Below are 22262 nucleotides of genomic sequence, written 5' to 3'. Positions count from 1 at the left end.
ACAGTCAACCCATGCTCCTTAGCTTTCATATGTCTGTAGGATGCTTGTGTCCACATGATCAATGGTTCCAATCTCTCCTAAGGCGCAAGAGTGAATATAGATTATCATTTGAAAGTTGATGAATCGTCTTGAAACTCAGCCAAATCCATTCAACTCAATGGGATTTCAAGTTCAGTCACTAGAAAACCCAATTGTGAGGGTGACTCGAGTAAAGATTCATCCAATTCCTCCAGTCAACCCAAACTAGACACTGGTGGGTCTGAAATCACATTAGACCGATTTCCCAGCCTACAACTAGTTGGGCTGAGTACTTCAATGGTGGCTCACCAGTTAAATACTCACACTGTAAATGGTGAAAATGGCCAGGTTGTTTGGCCTAGGACTGATTCTTCAACTAATGGCTCATGGTATGTATTTGGACAGGATTTGGCCCAGCCCATGTTGGCCCGCTTTCAACCCTAGACTATCATGTGTGTCCCGCCTGTAGATCTCATGGCTGCCCAGGAATCAGGCTGTTCTGCTGGTTAAGTGGATCACAATGTTGGGAACAGGCGGACAGCTGACAAAAACTCGCCACAAGTTTTCTCATCCATCTATTTGTTTCATTAATTGTGACCTATATGAAAAGCATATCAGCCTGATTTTGGTGCAGAGCAAGCGAAATGATGGGACCCACCTGATTTTCAGCTTGGATCTCACACCATTAAGCCACTCTGGCACCTAGTGGGATGCCTGTGGGCTGAGCAGAGCTAACCTTTTGAGTCCCACAAAAGGAGATACTCCTGCTCTGATCAAAATCTTCACATCTACTAGATTTATACTTAATTGTTACAAACTAGATTGATCTTGGGCCATAGTTCAGTGATCTAGATGTTGGTCTGTTGGACCCCCTTCTAGATGAAGTTTGGCTCCAAAATTTCCAAGGCTGGAAGGTCCTTGCCACTAATTTGTGCTTTCTTCCATCAGTTAAATACTGATTGTTGCTGCATCCATTCTCATCTGTCTACAACAAATTGAATGGTCCAGACCGTCCTCTTGAGAAGGTTTATGGAGCCTGGCCCATCCACAGACCAATGGTCTGGATCGCTGAACCAGGGGGCCCCACGTGTACAATATTCTGTTCTTATCCCTTGGGTTGAGGTCCATGTCTATATCTTCCTTCCATGAATGAAACAAGAAACAAACCTTGTACACATGTTATAGCACAAAAACCTGTCTCAATTATACATAAAAGCCGCTAATCCAACCTCAATCCTGACCATCCAGCATTTGGCCGCAGAGGGTATCAGAATAATACTGTCATCTTGGTGCTGGTTATTTGGAGCATTGGTTCCATGACCAACCTCATGTGTACTTCATTGCAGCATTTGGTGGGACATGCCCCTGTGATGTGCATAGACTATTCAACTCCCTGATCGTTTGTAGATTGCTCAATCTGCTCACTTGTTGTTTCTTCACACACCTTCTTCCTTTGGTATGTTTTAACAAATTTGGAGGCATGGGAGGATCCGGTGGCAGAAGAATGCTGGGATTTGTCCTTGGGCTGGTTGGGTCTGGCCCCCAATTCAGAATGCATTTGCCCACTATGAATGTGCTTTCTTTGATGCTGCGATGGTTGTGGAGTTGCCATTTTATTCTGAGCATTCGCTCCATAAACGTCGCTAATTGCTCCAGTTTTGACACCTTGTGTACTTCTTGCAGCATGTGATGTGCATGGGCTTCCTCTGCCTTGAACTCCCTGCAATGGTTGTGGAGTTGCCATTTTATTCTGAGCATTCGCCCCATAAACGTCGCTAATTGCTCCAGTTTCGACATCTTGTGTACTTCTTGCAGCATGTGATGTGCATGGTCTTCCTCTGCCTTGAACTCCATGATGCAAGTGGGACTCACCACCAGTTGAATCTTGATCAGCCAGCATTTCAGCCGCTGTGAGTATCATAAGAATATTGTCCCGAGTAACTTGGCACTGGTTGTTTGGAGCATTAGCTCCGTGAACCAGGTGCTGTCCACCATCATTGGAATCTTTGTTTTGCGGGTCTTTGGTCGCCCCTACAGAAGGTCCTTGAGGCTGTCCAGAGGGGAGGTTTGATCTGGTGCTACATGCAGGCAGGGGCCCATGCGAGGATTTATATTTGGGTAAGCTGTGACATGGAACAATATGGTTATGCAATTGCAGAAGTTTGAAATGGCGTAGTCTTGAGGACTAAGATTTTGTATTGGCTGTATGATCCATCCTCATGTGTGAGCTACTCACCTTTAGATGGGTGGAGTACGTAAGTCATGTGTCGTATTTTTTTCACATGTGTGTCTCTACATATGTGTGAGGTTCTTACATAAGAAAAGTGAGAGAGTTGTGTAGAAGAGTGTGTGTAAAAAACCCTATAGGATTATTTTTTCACTCTTGCATCAAGAAAGACTCAAGAAGGGAGTTTTGTACGCATGAGAAGAAGATCCTTAAACTAGGCTTTAAAGAAAGCATGTAATCCTTAAACATTGCATAGTGGGTTCTTCTTTGCATACAAGGTATTCCATGTAAAGTCAGTATGCATTTCATTCTCTCTATCCTCTAATTTTCTTTCCATTTTATGCCTGTAGTTATGCTTATTGTGGTTTGCACAAACAATGAACCCTGTATGTTTATAGAAATTCTCAAGTAGTTTACATAGAGGAAAAGAGTTCCACATCTTCCCAACCATTTGAACTTCAGTTGGTCGAAGTAGAGCAGATTTCAGAGAGAAATGCAGCTCCCTCCCTTCTCGCGGTACATATGGCAAGTATGTGTTGTCACTGCTACCATTGATCTGGTGGGTGATCATGTTAATAGGTCAGATTTGGTGAGCTGCTATCATGCTGTAAAGACTCAAAACTGGATGAGCCGTCCAATCATTGCAAAATTTTGACCTATTGCCACATGGCTGCCACCAGATCAACAATCCCAATCATCATCCATGCTTGTCACATTTAATACAATGAGGAAGCGGCATAGAGAACTTCCATGATATGACCTGCAATGCATAACTTCATTTATCTCTGAAAGATTGGGGAAGCAGAACCTCTTAGGATCACTTGGAAGAGGAGCAGTCAAGAAGTAAGCTTCTTTAAGTGCATCCTTGGCCGATATTCTCTACAAGAGATGATGAAAAAAAAAAAGAAGAAATGTTTCAAACATAAGCAGCTCTGATGAATCACATGGAAATTTTCACTAGTCAAAATGAAAATGAACAAACAAAATAAATAATCAACAGCAGAGCAAACTACAATTTACCCAATTTTTCCATAATCAAGTTGAAAAATCCAAGTTAAGGAAAACATTTGAGAAAGAACAAGCTTGTGAAATCTTAATAGAAGGAATTCCATTCCCAGCCCTGCAACTCAAAATGCTAAAGAAGAGCACCCCACCGTCACATATGTGCCACTGTGGCACACATCACACTTGTGAGATCTAGAACTTGCATTGGTCACTCTCCTTGGTGAATGTCCATTGGTTAAAATTTTGGATGGTCCACTCATCAAGTGGGCCACAGATGCTCATTAAATGTGGCCTTTTCTCATTATTTTCTTAACCGTCCATTTTCATAATAAAAGGACGAGTGAACCATGTGGTTTGTCTGCCTGATGAACAACTCTGACCTTCCACACAGTGATGTTGTGTTTGGTGAGTCTCGATGTGCAGCTGCAAAAAGCATTCATTGTCTTGGCAAAACTCGTGGAAGAATCCAAGAGCTAAAGAATGGACCCCAACCATCAAAAACCTTTTGAGAGGCATAAATTAGCTCAACAGAGCAATGAAAACACGTGCATGAAAAAGACATTGTTGAGATATAAAGTTATGATGGTTTTTGTGTAATAAAGCATTCTTGAGGGGTATATATGTAATTTTTTAATAAATTTTAATAAATCATGGATAGAGGGCTGATGCCCTAGGTCTCTTTACTTGCGGCCCCAAATCTCTCTCTTCTCATCTCTCTTATTCTCCTTCTTCTTCTTCCTCTTCTAATCTCTCCTTACCTTGATCTCTCATCTTTTATCCCTCATTCCTATCTACATCTAAAAACTCTTCTCCGTATTAGAGAAAATCCCATGCACTGATTGATACTATCTTTGGTGGGACCCACTACTGATGTCATCATGTTCAGTGTTCGAAGTATTGGTATCATTATATGTTTTGCTAGCTGGGGATACAAAAACAATATCGATATTGCAGAGAATATCATCAATTCCTGGAAATGCATGGGAAAACAGTGGAATTTTTCAGTGAAACTTCAGCAGATGCCAAAATACATATGTTCACATATATAAGAATCAAATAATAGCGAAAAGATGCATATTTGCATATTAAGAATCAAACAATAAGTTTCCCTTTAATGGGGCCTAAAAGCATGTACCATTGACTCCTAGACAGTGTTTTAAATATCAACGATATCGGCCGATATATCCCACGATATATCTTGTATCTCACATGTGCGATACGAAACACACAGATAGTACCGATATATCCCACATGTTCGATCCAGTGAGCATTTTTAACTTTCGATCCCCTTTTTTGTTGAAATTATGTTAAATCAATGTCAAATGGTTACAAAACCATTGGTTCTTCATGTTTTGTATGAAAAATCATGGAATTGGAGCTTTGATTTCGATATCCATTGGTTCTTCATGTTCTCCATGTTTTTTTCAAAATTTTCCTTCAACCAATTGTCAATTGAGACTAATTTCGAAGTATTTAGGAGTATTTGATGAAACGGTCATCACATACACTCTAATTTCAAAATTTGAGTGTAGGGGATCCAATTTGGGAAATTTTAGGGTAAATTCAAAATTTCCCCAATTTCTTCCAAATTGCTTCGAATGTTGCACTCCAAACATGAAATCAAGTATGTATGAAGGTTGATCTATTGATTTTTTAAGTCCTTGTCAATTTTCAAAAAATAAAAAATCATTTTTTAATTAAAAATAATTTAAAATTTTATTAAAATATTTTTTTTTCGAAATTTCCCTTCAACTAGCTATTAATTGAGACTAATTTCGAAGTATTTAGGAGTGTTTGATGAAATGATCATCACATAGACTCTAAATGTTATGCATTAAATTTGAATATAGTTGCATATGTTCAGTAAGACAAGACCCTATACAAAGGAAACCTATTATGTGCACTTCTTTTTTGAGATGTTGTGATTTAAAAGCATGTATTAAGGTCTTTTTTTAACAATCCTTGAAGTTTAAATGAAAATTTCAACCATTTTCCCAATGTTTCCCAAAAAGTGAGATAAATTACCCGATACAAGCGATATATCCCATGCGATAACCGATACGTATATGTATCCCAAGGATGCGATACCAATATTTCGAACATTGCTCTTAGAAACGTTGAGGAAACGTGGGGAATGGTGGATCCATCCATCCATCCAACCATCCATCCATTTATGTACATAAAAACATACAAACACACATGCATGATCCATCCATCCATTCATTCATCCATGCAAACATGCAAATACACACACATCCATCCAACCAACCATCCATCCATGCATACATACATACATCCATCCATCCATGCATGCATACATAAATCCATCCATCCATGCATGCATACAAATATGCATTTCATCATACGGCCATGCTCCCATAAAAAAATTGAAATGGAATTTTTTTTAGTAAACAAATTTTCGGTGATATCGATACATTGGTGATATTATCAAAATATGGCTGATACAACGGCGATAAAAGCGACACCTAGAATTTACACAATCTAAAATATTGTCTACATTAGAGATACATGTGACACCTGGAATTTACATAATTAAAAATATTGGCGATACGTTGGCAATATTGATACATTGGCGATATATCGCTAATACTTGGAATTTCTAATACTACTAGTGTTATTGGTATCACTACCAATGCTATCGGTATCACTACTAATGTTATCGGTATCGTCAAGCTGGAGATACAGATAATATCTGGGATATTTCAATAATATCAGGGATACTCCGAGCAATGATCACGTCGCATAGGTCAACAGTGTATGGACGACAAGGTCCCTGAAAGGAAAAAAGGCGCAATTCAAGAGGGGTGGATTTACGATGATTTTTATGATTTTTTTCATCATTTTTAAGTAAATATTTGAGGGCTTTTTTCTTGAAATAGAGAAGTCTAGAAATGGTGGACCGGTTTTGATTTCTTGTGCGTGCATTCCCGTAACAGTATTTTTACATTTGGCTCATCATTTGCCATTCCTAGGTATAAGAATCAGTTCATTTCGTTCTTAGAGATTTGTGATGAAAAAATAGTGTTGTTTCAGCCTTTTTTTTTTGTTGGATTTGCTGATTTCTTGTGTTGAGCCTTACTAATATTGTACAAATTATCTTTGGGTTAAATCTACAATTGTAAGGGTGATTTGGTGATTGATTTATGGCATTCAATCAGATTTGGCCCATCTTTTATCAGCTTTGGTGGATGATTTCTCTAACTAGCACCATTAAACTTCTGGGAAATGTAAACTTCAAGGTTTGGGGCTACCAGTTCATCTATGTCCATGTTTGGGGTTTCAAATGTTGTTCCTACCATAGGTATCTATGGCGGCGACAACCGCAGTGTGTAAATCACAACCGTCAAGTTACATGGCACAAATTTCCTTGAATGGTCTCAATTTCCCAAGATGTATGTCAGTGGGCAATTAGGGTATGTAAATGGACAGGTTAGAGAACCAAGTATGGAAGATTGCTCATGTGATAAGTGGGAATACAAAAATTTGATGGCGTTGTTGTGGTTACTTTTTTTTTTTTTTTTTTTTTACACACACACACTCACACCCACACACACCACAATGGGCACTCAAACCCATAACTTCAGTGTTGAAACTCATAGAGTTTACCACTCAGCCATGAGTAAGGACCCATGGTTACTTAATTCTATGCAATCTCAGATCAGTAGAGGATTTTTGTTTTAACATCCCAAACAGGTTGAATAGAACAAGATATTTGATTGTTTGGTTGGGTTGAATTCTGAATATGAGTTGACATGTGTGCAGATTTACCAATATGAACTCCCTTCATTAGACCAAGTTTATTCTCTGGTGCAAAGTGAGGAAAGCAGAAAGAAAACTATGTAACCAATTCCTTCTCTTAATGATCATTCTGCTCTTGCAGTTTTCTCTAATACCTCTCAAGTTAGAAAGCATCCTACGGTCACGAGTGCATTCTCATAGCCGCCGATTACTTCACCAAATGGGTAAAGGCAACATCTTATGCCACCATAACAGCATTGCATGTGGTAAAATTTTGGAAGAATAACATCATTAGCCATTACGGGATCCTTCAGATCATCATCACAGATAGTGGGACACCCTAAGTAAGCTAGAAAGTGAAAGACTTCCTTAAAGTGGCTCAAAATCAAGAGACATTGGTTGAGCCCCTACCTCCTACAAATGAATGGTGAGGTCAAGGCCGCCAATAAGTTGCTTATCTACATCCTTGAAAAGATGGTCAAGACCTACCACAACTAGTAAGAAATGCTTCCTTGTGCACTTTAGGCCTACCAAACATCAGTGCGCATTGCAACAAGTGCCACTCAATACGATTTTTTAGATGGAATGGAGGTAGTCCTGCCGGTTGAAATAAAAACCCCATCACTATGCATATTAATGGAAGGCGATGTGGAAGAAAGAGAATGTGATGTAGCTCTGCTTAGGGGAGTGGGGCCAAGGTCTCCTTGGGTCCCACCCCCCAACGACTCTCTCTCTCTCTCTCTCTCTCTCTCTCTCTCTCTCTCTCTCTCTCTCTCTCTCTCTCTCTCTCCATGATGATAATTCCCCTCATACTCTCTATAAATGTAAATTGGTATGAGAAGAAAGGGCACTAGTGCATTTTCCTCCTTTTTGTGAGATCCCTTGATTATTTCTAGAGTGAGTGAGTCCTCTTGTATTTGGGTGAGTGAACCCCAACCTTGGGTAAATGAATCCCCAAGTCATCTATAGTGTATTGTTACATCTATTTTCAAGCAAAGCAATCATCTTCTATTTTCTTATCTCTACCAATGTCTTGCATTTTCTATTTTCTTGCCTGTTGAATCGACATCAATTGGTATCAGAGCAAGTCAATCATCATGGTGCGAGGATGAGGCCAACGCCACAGTACGACTCCACTTGAAGATGTCCATGTGCGTGCCGAAGTTGAGGAATTGAAACAAGCCAATAACCAACTCCAACATATGATGGAGGAGGTTATGCGTAGGCTCCTCAATCAAAGCCTTGCGAATGAACCGATAGAACCTCCTATGCATATGCGGCCACCATTAGATGTTCCCGATATGTTCGATGAAGGAGTATTTTCCGACTCTTCAAGTTCTATCAAAGCTCCATCACAACAATAATCAACTTGGGTCATGGAACGACTTGCATTTGCTCTAGAAAATGCTGACAAGAGCATCCGGGTAGACGTCCCCAACTTTTATGGTTAACAACTCAATCCCGAATGTTATTGTGATTGGGTTGCTTCTTTGGAAACTTTCTTTGAATGGAAAGATCTATCTGAAGAGAGGGAAGTCAAATTTGTTGCTACAAAACTCAAGGGCCATGCCTTAGTTTGGTGGCAACAATACCAAGTCGTGAACGAAGACAAACTCGGCGAATCAATACATGGGCCGAAATGAAATTAAAGTTAATGATAAATTCCTCCCTCTCGACTATTCTCAAACTTTGTATCGAAAGTTTCAGCATCTCCGACAAAAGAATGATCAAGATGTGGCTAATTATACCAAGGAGTTGTATAAATATTTAAGCCAAGTAAACTTACAAGAAACCAATGATCAATTGGTAGCAAGATAAATCATCCATCCATGATGAGATAACTTTCCATCACCTAAGTAATCTTGAAGAGGCATATCAAAAGGCTTTGAAAGCGGAAGAACAATTAAAACGGATTTCTTTTAGGCGCTTTGAGAAGGGTTCAAATGTTGGAACCTCCAAAGATAAGAAGGTTGTTACGCGATCTACCAAATACCTAAACCAACATGATGGGGAAGAGACTAGGGAGCGTACAACCACTCCATGTGAAAGCAATGTTTTAAATATCGACGATATTGGCCGATATATCCCACGATATATCTTGTATCCCACCTATGCAATACGAAATGCATAGGTAGTGCCGATATATCCCACATGTTCGATCTGGTGAGCATTTTCAATTTTCAATCCTTTTTTTGTTGAAATTATGTTAAATCAATATCAAATGGTTATAAATCCATTGGTTCTTCATGTTTTGCATGAAAAATCATGGAATTAAAGCTCTGATTTCGATATCCAATGGTTCTTCATATTCTCCACGTCTTTTTCAAAATTTCCTTCAACCATCTATCAATTAAGACTAATTTCGAAGTATCAAGGAGTATTTGATGAAATGGTCATCACATACATTCTAATTTCAAAATTTGAGGGTAGGTGGTCCGATTTGGGAAAAATTAGGGAAAATTCTAAATTTCCTCAATTTCTTCCAAATTACTTGCAATGTTACACTCCAAACATGACGTCAAGCATGTATGAGGGCTGTTCTACTGATTTGTTAAGTCCTGGTCAATTTTCAAAAAATAAAAATCATTTAAACTAAATTTTAATTTTAAAAATTTATTACAATATTTTATTTTATTTTTCAAAATTTCCCTTCCACCAGCTATCCATTGAGACTAATTTTGAAGTATTTATAAGTGTTTTATGAAATCATCATCACAAACACTCTAAATGTTATGCATTCAATTTGAATATAGGCATTAGTTCAGTCAGAAAACGCATAGCTTAGGACCCTATACAAAGGAAACCTATTATGTGCACTTCTTTTTTGAGATGTTATGATTTAAAAGTGTGTATTAATATCTTTTTTAACAATCCCTGAAGTTTCATTGAAAAATTCAACCAGTTCCCCAATGTTTCCCCATGTTTCCCAAAAAGTGCAATAAATTATCCAATACAAATGATATATCACATGCGATAACCGATATGTATATGTATACCAAGGATGCAATACGTAACGCGATACCGATATTTTGAATGGCTAGTCATGCCATTTAGATTGTCAAATACACCTAGCACTTTTATGAGACTCATGAATCAAGTATTACAACCTTTTATTGGAAAATTTGTTGCTGTTTACTTTGATGATTTTCTTATATTTAGTTCTTCTGATGATGAATATACTAACCATGTGCATTAAGTGTTGCAAGTTTTGCGAAAGGAAGAGCTTTATGTCAACTTCAAAATGTGTGCGTTCATGACCAACAATGTAGTCTTTTTAGGCTATGTTGTCTCATCTCAAAGTATTAAGGTTGATGAGGAGAAGATCAAAGCAATTGTAGAGTGGCCGACTCCAAAATTGGTTACTGAAGAGCGGTGCTTCCATGGCCTAAATACATTTTACCGACGGTTCGTTAAGAACTTTAGTAGTATTATTGCCCCCGTGACCAATTGCATAAGGGTAAAAATCTTTGCTTGGACTCAAGAAGTCCAAGAGAGTTTCGACTTAACTATGGAAAAACTAACTAAAGCACCCGTTGCTTGCCTTGCCAAATTTTAATGAGGTGTTTGAGGTAGAATGTGATACATCCCACATAGGTATTGTAACGTCTCGGAAAAATCCGTACAAAGACCCGAGTACCACCTCAGGCAGAAATCACTAAGGACCAAATTCTTTAGGAATTAGACGCAAATTAATTAAGCACTAAACTGAATTAATAAGCAGATTAGCTTGAACAGCTTTCTATACGAACTGTAAGACCCAAAACTAGTAGAATCGCTAGCGCTACATTACCCAAGAACGTAGGGTCAATTTCAAAACCCGGTTGCTCTCGGGAGCATCACGAAACTCCATATCAAACCTGGACCGCACGTCGAAAGCCCAATTCCCGCGAAACTATATGAGTATGACCACCTTACTAGGCTTAACAGTCATCTCGAAAATCAAGTCTAAATAATATCCAGAAAGGCACAACTTGAGCCCGGAGCAAAGCGTGTGAGAAACGTGAATATCTTTAGAAACTGAATTCAAACTTAAGTGAATTGGGTCGTTCGCTTGCGGGCCTTCTGACCCAATTATACCCTTGGATCAGGGAAATTTCCCTACACATGTCAGTGCACTTGTGGCCCTGATCGAGTGACGATGACCGTTGAACTGAAACTGGTCCTCCACAGTCGATCCACAAATCCGATCGGACCGAAATCTTAACCTGGCATAGATCCAATGTCAGGGAACTTTCCCCAGACTGTATGCTGGAAATGGGCCTCCAGATGAGCTCCGTTGGACCGAAACAGCCACTCTTTGGCTATAACCTAAGTATACTATGGCCCTGGGGCCATTTTCATCAGTTCTGGGCCTATATAAGGACCTAAACCCACCCCTCTCTCATTCCATACGAAATTCCAAACCCTAGGAGAGAGAAGAGAGGAAAAAGAGAAGGAAAGAGTGAGGAGAAGAGAGAGAAAGTGAGAGATCGTAGCCAGGATTCGATCTCGCCACTCCACGTGCTGAATCACCTCTCCCATGTCACTACATCGGCGATTCCGAATCCGTTTTTGGGTAAGAAATCCTAACCCTAATCTGATTTAGGAATCCAAATAGTAGAATCAGCAAAATAGCTAACCTATTTCGTGATTCAGGTTGCCGTTGTGCCATAAACAAAGACTTAGTGTACAAACTGAGTTCGATACGAGTTTACAGGCGAAAGGTGCGGGCTATAAATGTTTAGGTTATGGTTTTCAGGGCTTTCAGTGTCAGTAATGATTTGTGACTAACTTGATTGTTGTCATATGTGCTTAGATACGATGCTTTCCGTGTATTACACATATATATGAACTAGGTTAAATATAATGCATTCTATGTGTTTGTTGAAATATCTGAATGAATATGGAATTATGATTTGTGCTTGCCATGCTTATTAATTGAGAATACATGATCGTTGTATGTGTGGCAACTCCTTTGTGAAAGGATTCGCCATAATATATGTTATAACTAATATACTAAATGTACGTTGTAATGTGTAGTCTAAGTGTTTAGTAAATTGTCTGAATGAGTAATTGTTTGATGAACTATATTTATTAAAGGTGTTGAGATAAGATTTTCAATCACCTTAGCTATTCGCATAGATTTCTCCATGTAATTTACATTAGGCTTAGTGATCCATGTATGAAATGCTTATGTATGATGATATATGCACTATGTGTTTGTTAAAATGCTCAAATGTGATTTATATTTGAATTGGTCATAAAGTGTTGTGTTGACTACCATATATGAATGCTTATTGTGTTGGAGTATGATTGGGACTGATACGCAGTCCAGGCAATCGGTAACAGGTTCCGACCGAGTGGTTGACTTAGCTTCGCCACACGGACACGTTCGATGAATCCGAGTCGTACGGTGACTATCGACAATGGTTAGGCCGCACGGAGTGCGTATGCGCTCCATGTCGATTAGATTAGCGTGCGCTCGTACCAATCGAGCTTGTCAAGTAACCTGATTGGCCTAATGTGTGTTCATCATGTATGGATGCAACTGCTTGAATCTAAGGTACCACTTACCAATGAAAAGTCATTTAACCTTGGTACCACGATCTGCTAAGACTCATGAGCCGGGCATGGTGGTATGGGACACCGTAGTCGAGCTGTTGGCCTACGCTGGGGTGACGAGCCTCCCCGTAGTGTCCAGTGAGCAACCTAGACTCATGAGCTGAATACGGTGGTATGAGACACTGTATTCGTGCTGTCGGCCTACGATCAGGTGATGAGCCTCTCGTAGTGACCTCGAGCATATATAGGTCTGCGTCAAGGTAACGAGCCTTTCCGTAGTAAACTAGAGTATAAACCAGGCCTGCACTGAGGTGACGAGCCTCTCCGTAGTGACCTGGAACTATCTATCGTATGTGACTAACTAGGATTGACGACCCTAGATGGATCATTGTTTGGGTAAGTGATAAAAAGGGAGGTACCTTAGTTTCCTGAATATGTTGTTTGAATAAACCTAATTAAGAATTGGGCTAACACGATCATACATGCATTGCATGTGCTTTGGCGAGGAAGTGCACGTGTCCGGAGTGGTGCATGCCGCGATCGTGAGATGATGTCGCTGAGGGAGTGTAGGCGAGGGCATACATCATTATCACATACCATTCCTGCATTAACAAGAGTACTTAAGATATGATTGTTGTATTGCTTTATCATTACTGCTTGATTGAGTTGATAACATGTTAACCTTTGCATTATAGCTCTACTGAGTCGATCACTCACTCCCACTCTGGGACTGTGTTTTAAAACACCAACCAGACCCTGTTGTAGTTACAGATGATGACGAGGCTTTCGTGACAGAGCCTGACTTCTATGATGTCGAGGAGGAGTTCTCCTATATGCAGCTATCAGGCGGGTCTATGTAGACCATGTTCTGATCGACGGGGTTACAGGGATGCTGATAAATGCCATTACACCTGTTATTTTGTATTTTGGAACACATGTATATTCATTTTGTTCATTTTGAGAGTATACATGTATATATTTAACCTGGTAACATGTTCACACTCTGAGGACCTACAACAGTTTATATGCTTGATATATCTATCACAGTCTTCCGCTTGCTTAAATTTAATCGTATCTGGAGTGTGATATGCTGATTTAGCTTAATCTCATTCATGTTTAATGTGCTCATTTTCTGTGTTGCGTAAGTGATGTGTTGGAACTCGAGAGTTGGGCATCTGCTCGACCCTCGGATTTCGGAGCGTTACAAGGTATTGGGGTCGTCTTAAGCCAAAAGGGACACCCAATTACCTACTTTACTGAGAAACTCAACATGTTAGGAAGCGTTATTCTACCTATGATGTTGAGTTCTACATCATTGTGCAAGCCTTGTGATTTTGGTGTCACTACTTAGTTCATAAGGAGTTTGTGTTGTACTCCAATCATGAGACTCTCCACTTTCTCAATGCCCAAAAGAAAATTCTAGGCATGTTAAGTGGGTCTCTTATTTACAAGAGCATACCTTCATAATTCATCATAAGGTCGGTACAATGAACAAAGTTGCGGATGCACTTCGTCGAAAATCTTATCTCCTCAATGATGCAGGACATGAAAATTAAATATGGTATGCAAGATCTCAGGCTTAGATCACACTAATTCAAAACAATCACATAATAATTCCACATCCCACACAAAAGCTCAATCATTCAAGCAAGGGGAATTTGCGTGGGTCCAAGCCTACACAGGCTAGGACTGGATCAGTAAAATTATGGACCAAATGATACTCAAAGGGAAATAGCAATCATCCACACATGCACAACAATCAGTCCCTAATCCAAGGGATTCACAAATTGCAATTCAGAAAACCCTAGGGTAAGAAAATGGGCAAACAAAGTAGAAATCACGCAATCCAGGGTTAAGGTTATGAAAAACTGGTGTGAAAGGAGAAAATAGGAAGAAAACCTGAACCAAACAACAGCTCCCGCATGCGGACTATGGCCCAGGCTTGACGCACGTGCACAGGAGGCTGGCCGCACGTGCGTTGGGGGTTCGAATCCCAAAACGGCCTTCTAGGCTCTGGTCAGCTAGGGGGACTACAAACCCTCCAAATCTCGTGGCGATCCGACGTGCGGTCTGGGCGGAGTGCTCCGTCGAAATTTCAGCCCTCCTGCAGGGCCAGATTCTGGAAATTGGTTGTAGGAAGAAGAACGGCTGCAAAACAAGCAAATTTGAAGCGAGGATGACCATAGAATGGGAGAAATATGGATGATAGAAGATAGAAGCGGATTGGGATAGACGTGGCTTCACACCACGATAGTTAGCCCTTCAAAAAAGGAGGGCTTCGCACCCACTTGAATTTTTCAACAACTCAGAAACTCAGAGAGCAGAAAAACACGAAGGAATTTTTGTTCAACTTCAATGAATGAAAAAGCTATAAGGGGTGTCTATTTATAAGCAAACCCTATACCCCAAAACTCGCGCCATGTGCTCAACCTATTACTTGGCGATGAAGTAAACTAAAATAAAGACTAATCAAAGAAATCTAATCCGTCCATGATATTCGAAATAACATAAATAAATAAAACCTAAAGTATGAAATTAATCAGACTAGTGGGCCCCGATCATGAGATCCCATGATGGGCTTTACTTGACTATCGAGCCCACTTTAATGAACCAAACTCCGTCTTTTAACTAGGAGGCTCTCCCTGGACGTCATCATTGATCCAGCATCATCGATCCAGATCGACGGTGGGGCCCTCCTTCTTTCTGGCATACGTGCGTAGGGGGGCGGCGTGCGTGTGCGTGCGTGCGTGCGTCATGTCCCCATCACTCAAGACTTTATCTTTTAAGGTGATTGGATTTGATCTATTGCCAGAAAATTACAAAACTGACCCATATTTTTGAAATATTTGGGAAGAGTGTAAAAATGGACAAAATAAAAAAAAATATATGCCATTGTAGATGGGTATTTTTTAAGGTTAACCAACTATGCCTTCCAGAATGATCTCTACGACACCTAGTCATGGCCGAGTTACATGACAGTGGCTTAGGAGGTCACTTTAGTCAAGATAACACAATTGTTATGGTCTGCGAGCGTTGCTTTTGGCAAAAGTTGAACTGAGATGTAGAACAGTTCATTCATAGATGTATGACATGCCAAAGAGCTAAGGGCAGGCAACAAAATTGTGGACTATACCAACCCTTGCCTATTCCATCTCATCCATGGGAAGACATTATTATGGACTTTGTGCTTGTGTTGTCAAGAATACAACGAGGTTATAATTCTATATTCGTGGTAGTTGATCACTTTTCTAAAATGTCACATTTTATTCCATGCGGGAAAGCTACCGATGCCTCTCACATTGCTCACATCTTCTTTAAAGAGATCGTCCAGCTCCATGGTTTTCTGAGAACTATCACATCCTATCGAGACACATGGTTTGTGAGCCACTTTCGGCAAACTTTGTGGAAACATATGGGTACTCAACTCCAATTTTCAAGTGCCTATCATCCACAAACCAATAGCCAAACTGAAGTTGTCAACCGATCTCTTGGCGATTTACTCCGATGCTTGGCAAGTGACCACCCACGACAATGGGATCTTGTCTTGCCTCAAGCCGAATTTGCCTACAACAATTCTAAGTGCCGATCCACTCAAAAGACTCCATTTGAAGTGGTTTATGGAAGAAACCTGAACCATATCTTGGACCAGGTACCGATTCCTAACCCGGGAAAGAGTCGTATGGAAGCTGAAGAATTTGTCAACCATATCTAGGAAGTACAAGAACAAGTTCAACCCAACATCAAAAGTGTTAATGATCAATACTTGCGGAAAGAGAGATTTCCAATGGGTACTTATCACAAACTGAAGAACAAGAAGGTGGCCCATGCTCTATCCTTAAGAAGATTGGGTTAAATGCGTATTGACTTAAACTACTCAAAGGAATGAGGATTGGTCTCATTTTCAACATCGTCGACCTTTATCCCTTTCATGGTGATCCACATCAATCTCCACCAGATCTGGGCATACATTCAACAACTAGATCATCCGAAATTGCTAACGTTCTTGATGTACGGTCCATGACTACAAGGCGAGGCAGCTACATTCAGTGTTCGAAATATTGGTATCGCGCTATGTATCGCACCCTTGGGATACAGATACGTATCGGTTATTGCACGGGATACATCCTTTGTATCACATAATTTATTGCACTTTTTGGGAAACATGGGGAAACATTGGGAAAATGGTTGAATTTTTTAATGAAACTTCAAGGATTGTTAAAAAAGCCCTTAATACACACTTTTAAATCATAACATCTTTAAAAAAAAGGTGCACATAATAAATTTCCTTTGTATAGGGTCCTAAGCTATACGATGTTTAACTGAACTAATGCGACTATATTTAAATTGAATGCATGACATAAATGTATCAAAGACATGTATAAAAACACAACCAATTCATTGAAAAGCAAAAGAAGTAAAAATTGAGAAATAGACATATCAATGATGGGGACTGGTTGTGGCCTAGACCCACATAGAGTTGCGTGGTGGCTCGTAATCATTGTCTCCATCTCGACGGGGCTAGGAATAGTACTGCTACTCCACAAATCGACAATATTGTGCCCAGGTCATAGTTGAGTGATACCAGTTAAGATACTCCCTAACATAACACTGGTGCTCATACTCTCCGAACTGAATCAATACACCCATCCATGGGTACTGCGTAATTGTCACAGTCTGTGGCTGATATGGATCTAGGAAGGGCACATATGAAGCTCCTCAGTATCCATATTGCTGGTTATATCCATACTGCTACTCGTATCCCTGCCCATATGCAGAAGTGAACTCTTAACCATGGTTGAAAAATGATGTGCCGTAACTACTAGAGTCACTCGCCGCATGTCCATTAGGTCCATACCCATGCCTATATTGTGGCACAGATCTCGAGCTACTCTCCTGTGTTTGTTGTCCAGATCCATGTTGTAGCCTATAACTTGAGCTCTCCTTCCTCGTCTGTGATCCAAATCTAAAGCCACCTCACTTGTCACGAACGCTTGTGTCCCTCATGCATTTTACCAGCAACTCCTCAAAATCTGAAAGTTTCTGAGTCTGTTTTTTCTTCAGTAGCCTTTGACGCTCATATGTCTTGTTGTAGATAAGACGGGGTCTTGGTTCTCCTGGACGAGAACCATGGTCGTCCATATCGTGCAATGTCGTGCAATATAGACCGATATATATCGATATCTCGACGATACCAAGCATTCCCCTATTTTTTATTATTATTTTCAAGTTTCTCCAGCTATGTTTCGTATCGCTGGACTACGATACCGATAATATCAGCTGATATTATTGATATTATGAACATTGGGAGGAAGAGTATAAGGATCTTCCACCTGATTTCAAATTCCACAATAATGAAGGAAAAGTTTGTCAGTTGAAGAAGTCTACTTATGAACTTAAACAATCCCCTCGGGCTTGGTTCGAGAGGTTCAATCAGGTAGTGAAGAGGACTAGTCATGCCCAGCGTCATCCTAATAACAGTCTCTTTGTAAAGCGACGATGATAGTTGACGACCACTATGATTGTTTATGTGGATGATATTGTGGTGACAAGAAATGATTCCCAAGAAATTAAAGACATGAAGGAATTTTTGGCAAAAAAATTTGAAATAATGGATAAAGTGAATTTAAAATATTTTCTTGGAATAGAGGTGGCTTGATCAAAGAAAGGTAACTTCATCTCTTAGAGAAAGTACAGTTTGGACTTGTTGAAAGACACTGGTAAGCAAGGTATCCGTCCTATAGATTCTCCCATTGATCCTAATCATAAGTTGAGCCGAAGTGAGGGGGAGTTATTATTGAACAAGGAAATATATTAGAGATTGATTGGCCGATTACTCTATCAATCACTTACTCGATCTAATATAGCATTTGCAATAAATGCAGTGAGTCAGTTTATGTAGGCACCACAAGTTCCCTATTTAGAGGTTGTTGAATGGATCTTGATATATTTGAAGAATTCTCCCAGGAAAGGTCTTTTATTTGCAAATCATTGTCATCTTAACATTGAATCATACACTGATGCTGATTGGGCTGGTGATGTAAATGATTAAAAGTCGACTACAGGATACTATACTTTTGTGGGAGGAAACTTGGTCACATGGAGGAGAAAAAAAATAGACTATAGTGACTAAGTCCAATGCAGAAGAAAAATACAGGGCCATGACACAAGGTGTAGCAGAGTAATTGTGGGTAAAAATTCTGTTATGAGACTTGGGAATTATGGTGAGTTCTCCTATGAAGCTATTCTATGATTTTTTATTTTTTATTTTTTTTTTTTAAAAAAAAAAAGAAAACAATTATAAATGTTGCTCAAAATCCAGTGTAGCATATGACCGCACCAAACACATTGAAGATAGGCACTTCATCTAGAAATATCTCTCGAATTTTATGTCTACCATTTGTAACAACTGATAATCAACTTGCTAATATTCTCACTAAGGGCCTGTTTGGAACACATGATTAAATGGTATTGAATTGCATTAGGTAGAATTGGCATCATTATTACACAATGATTATATGTCTAGAAATACCATGGTATTTTGACCGTCCAATCCCATGTTTGGGATCTAATTCTTCCTTTGGGAAAAACACTATATAAAGTGAAGCCTGCATTTGGTGGGCTATGGAATTGGAATCAATGAACTAGATTTCACAAGTGATGTCAGTCACTTGTCTGCATATGCAACTCATTGTCAAATGGAAAGGGCGCATATGGATGGATGGCATGGATAAAGCACATGTATCAACGTGGGGTCCACAGATGTTGTGGATTTCGAAATCCATTAGAAATCCCGCCGTGTTTCTTACTGGGATTGGATGATATGATACCTGAATTAATCCAATCCCTCCCCATCATTTTTCAAATGCTGGATGGAATTTACATTGGACCAATTGCAATTCCAGACCACCTAATCCCACATTCCAAACATGCCCTAAGGGAGTTGTCAAGACGAAGTTAGAATTTGTTCTCAATAAGCTTGGCATGATAGATATCTATTCCTAGCTCGAGGAGAAGCGTTGAGATATAGAGTAATGAGGGTCTTTGTGTAAGATAGCATTCTTCAGGGGTGTATATGTAAATTTTATATTCTTTTTTAATAAATCATGGGTAGAGGGCTGATGCCCTAAGTTTCTCCACTCTTCTCATCTCTCTTATTCTCTTTATCCTTCTTCTTCTTCTTCCTCTTCCTCTTCTAATCTCTCCTTACCTCAATCTCTTATCTTTTACCCCTCCATCCTATTTGGATCTCCAAACTCTACTAACATCAATAAAGTGTAAGCTCCCTCAAGTTTCAAATAAATGGTGTCTAATTAATTAAATTTATACATCTACTTCAGTTGAATCACATTGTGTAAAAAAGTTCAAATTGGAAATAGAATTGAGCACTAGAGTAAACATAACCATAAAGAAACAACAACAACAATACAAAAAACTTCAGCAAACCATTCTATGATTTTGAATCAAGTTGTGTGGATCTTCTAGCCAAGGTGTCACTCTTACTCTAAAACAACCATCATGATTCTTTTAAGAACACCTTTTAACTTAATCAATGTAGTTTTTCATTTTTGACTCGCAACTTATATTCTACTTCCAATAAACACTATCATTAAACGAGTTCCGTAAAACTTTCTTCCATACAATCTTATATAGAAACTTCCTTGGTGCCTCCAATGTCCCAAGTGTTTTGAGAATTGCAGCTTCATTGCTTCGATGACTGAATCTAATCCTAGCCAAGTGGCATCTCCATAATAACCTTAGTGTGACCTCACTTGCCACGTGGGCATACATCATCAAATCAGTTTTAGTCTCTCTTTCAGACTCTTTGGCATTAACTATAGGAAGAGACTCAAGCTAGAGTTTTGTCATATCTTCAGGACCACGTTTCTTGACGTTCTCCTTTTCCGGGGTGCTTTTCGGTAGGAGGGGGTTCAAGACAATCCTTTTGCCTTCATACAGAAATGAACACGTATTTGAGTGACCGAATAGTGTTGTGTCCCAATTATACAACCAAGGACTGCCCAAAATGATGTGGCCTATATCCATAGGCAAAACATCACACCACAACGTGTCCATATAAGAACCAAACTGGATGGGAATGGGTCAACGCTGAGAAACCGGAATCGAAGACGCATCAACCCGTGAGACTCGATAGGGCTAAGGGTGAGGAACGACTAGCATACCTAAGCAGCCCACGGTGCTAGCAGAGACCACATTAATGCAACTGCCACTATCAATGATCGCCTTGCAATATTTGCTACCACACTTGGCATAAGTGTGGAAAATTGAATTCATGCACCAATCATCACTTTTTACAAACTGGCTTAAGATACGGCTAACAATTGCAAGTGGCACAGTCTTAACTCCTTCAATTTGATCCCCGACTTATGATTGGACATCTTCTCCAGTGTCGTGGTTCGCTTGAAGGGATGCTTCAAGCTGATTGGCATGCGCATTGGTCACGGTCAATTGAGTTGCAATGGTCCTATTGTGCGCTTCAATAGCCGTCAAACGGTTGTTGATAGCGTTAAGGGCCTCGGCAATTTGTTCAAAATTGATAGTGGGATGTAGACCAAAGCCACGTCCAGAACGAGTGGGCATACACGAGGGAACTCTAAAGGGGAAACCTAGATCCTAGGGTAATGTTATGACAACAATAAACCAACCTAGAGATCAAACTAGAAACACTAGAAACACTAATTTGAAAATTCAGTAAGTCGTCACCCTTAAATATTATGTTGAAAATTCAGCAGGATAGTAATCTGAGAGTACCAAACTGAAAATTCAGCAAGAGTGTAATCTGAAAATTACAAACTGAAAATTCAGCAATGGTATAAATGGAAAACGCTAGCTGAAAATTCAGCAATGGGATGCTCCAAACTAGGAACAAAATTCAGCAATATGATCCTAAATCCTATATGCAATGTATGCTCTACTAACCCTAGATGTGACTCTAACCTAAGTGCAACACAAAAATCCTATGATAAACCTATGGCTTTGATACCAAATTTGATGGAGGACACATCATTTAATGCTAGCATGCAACGTGGAGATTATGAAAGAGTCCAAAAAGTAATTGAATTAACAAAAGATGCTAATCCACCAAGTAATTAAGAGTAAACAATAAAATCTAACTTAACCAAGATCACATGCCCGCATGCTAAGAAATCACATTAATCAATTAAAACTAGGCCCGATGGAAGGATAGAAACTTTCAATTTAGCATAGGCTATCACGACCTAAACTCAGGAACCGGGCTCACAAAATTTCCAGCCGCCAAATCTAGTGCCGACAACCTCCGTAGTACCCCATTTTTGGCTCTCGGCTCTCAACTCCCATGCGCCAAGTTCCGATCCTGGGATCCTACAAGGAGGATTTTCAAGGTGATTTTTTATTTTTTTTTTTTGTAAAGGAGCATAATCATAAGTGTACCCAAGTCACCAAAACATCATCACATATCCACTAATATAATATTTGAGTACAGTGCTGAAAGGGAAATACATCATATAATAAAATTCCAAAAGATCAGGCACATGCTCCTGCCTCAATGCTGCTGCAGTCTAGCATAACCTACACGTAACGAACGTGCATAAGCTTACTACGAAGTTTAGAGAGTGCGTGCGTGTGTGCGTAATGCATGTGCCAAGCATACAGATGTCAAAGTAAGTGGAAATGATGAAAGGCTAAACTGGCAAGTCCATAAATGATGTTAGCC

General features: G+C 39.6%; 1 protein-coding gene across 7 annotated transcripts in view; it reads right to left on the bottom strand.

Moving 5' to 3' along the window:
- Positions 1-1170: 1170 nt before the first annotated feature.
- LOC131219002 (cyclin-dependent kinase C-1-like) overlaps positions 1171-22262 on the bottom strand; it is a 119242-nt gene continuing 98150 nt past the window's right edge. For 6 of the 7 annotated variants that reach the window (XM_058213951.1, XM_058213953.1, XM_058213946.1 and 3 more), the window contains 2 exons: positions 3006-3124; positions 1171-2141 (listed from right to left, as the gene is read on the bottom strand). In XM_058213951.1, the coding sequence (XP_058069934.1) occupies positions 1400-2141; positions 3006-3124 (861 nt within the window). In that variant the 3' untranslated portion in view covers positions 1171-1399. The remainder of the gene's footprint in view (positions 2142-3005; positions 3125-22262) is intronic. The other variant, XM_058213948.1, reaches the window with a different exon arrangement.

Source organism: Magnolia sinica, chromosome 11 (genome assembly GCF_029962835.1).
Source record: "Magnolia sinica isolate HGM2019 chromosome 11, MsV1, whole genome shotgun sequence".
Lineage (NCBI taxonomy): Eukaryota > Viridiplantae > Streptophyta > Magnoliopsida > Magnoliales > Magnoliaceae > Magnolia > Magnolia sinica.
This window is presented reverse-complemented; position numbering and strand designations above follow the sequence as displayed.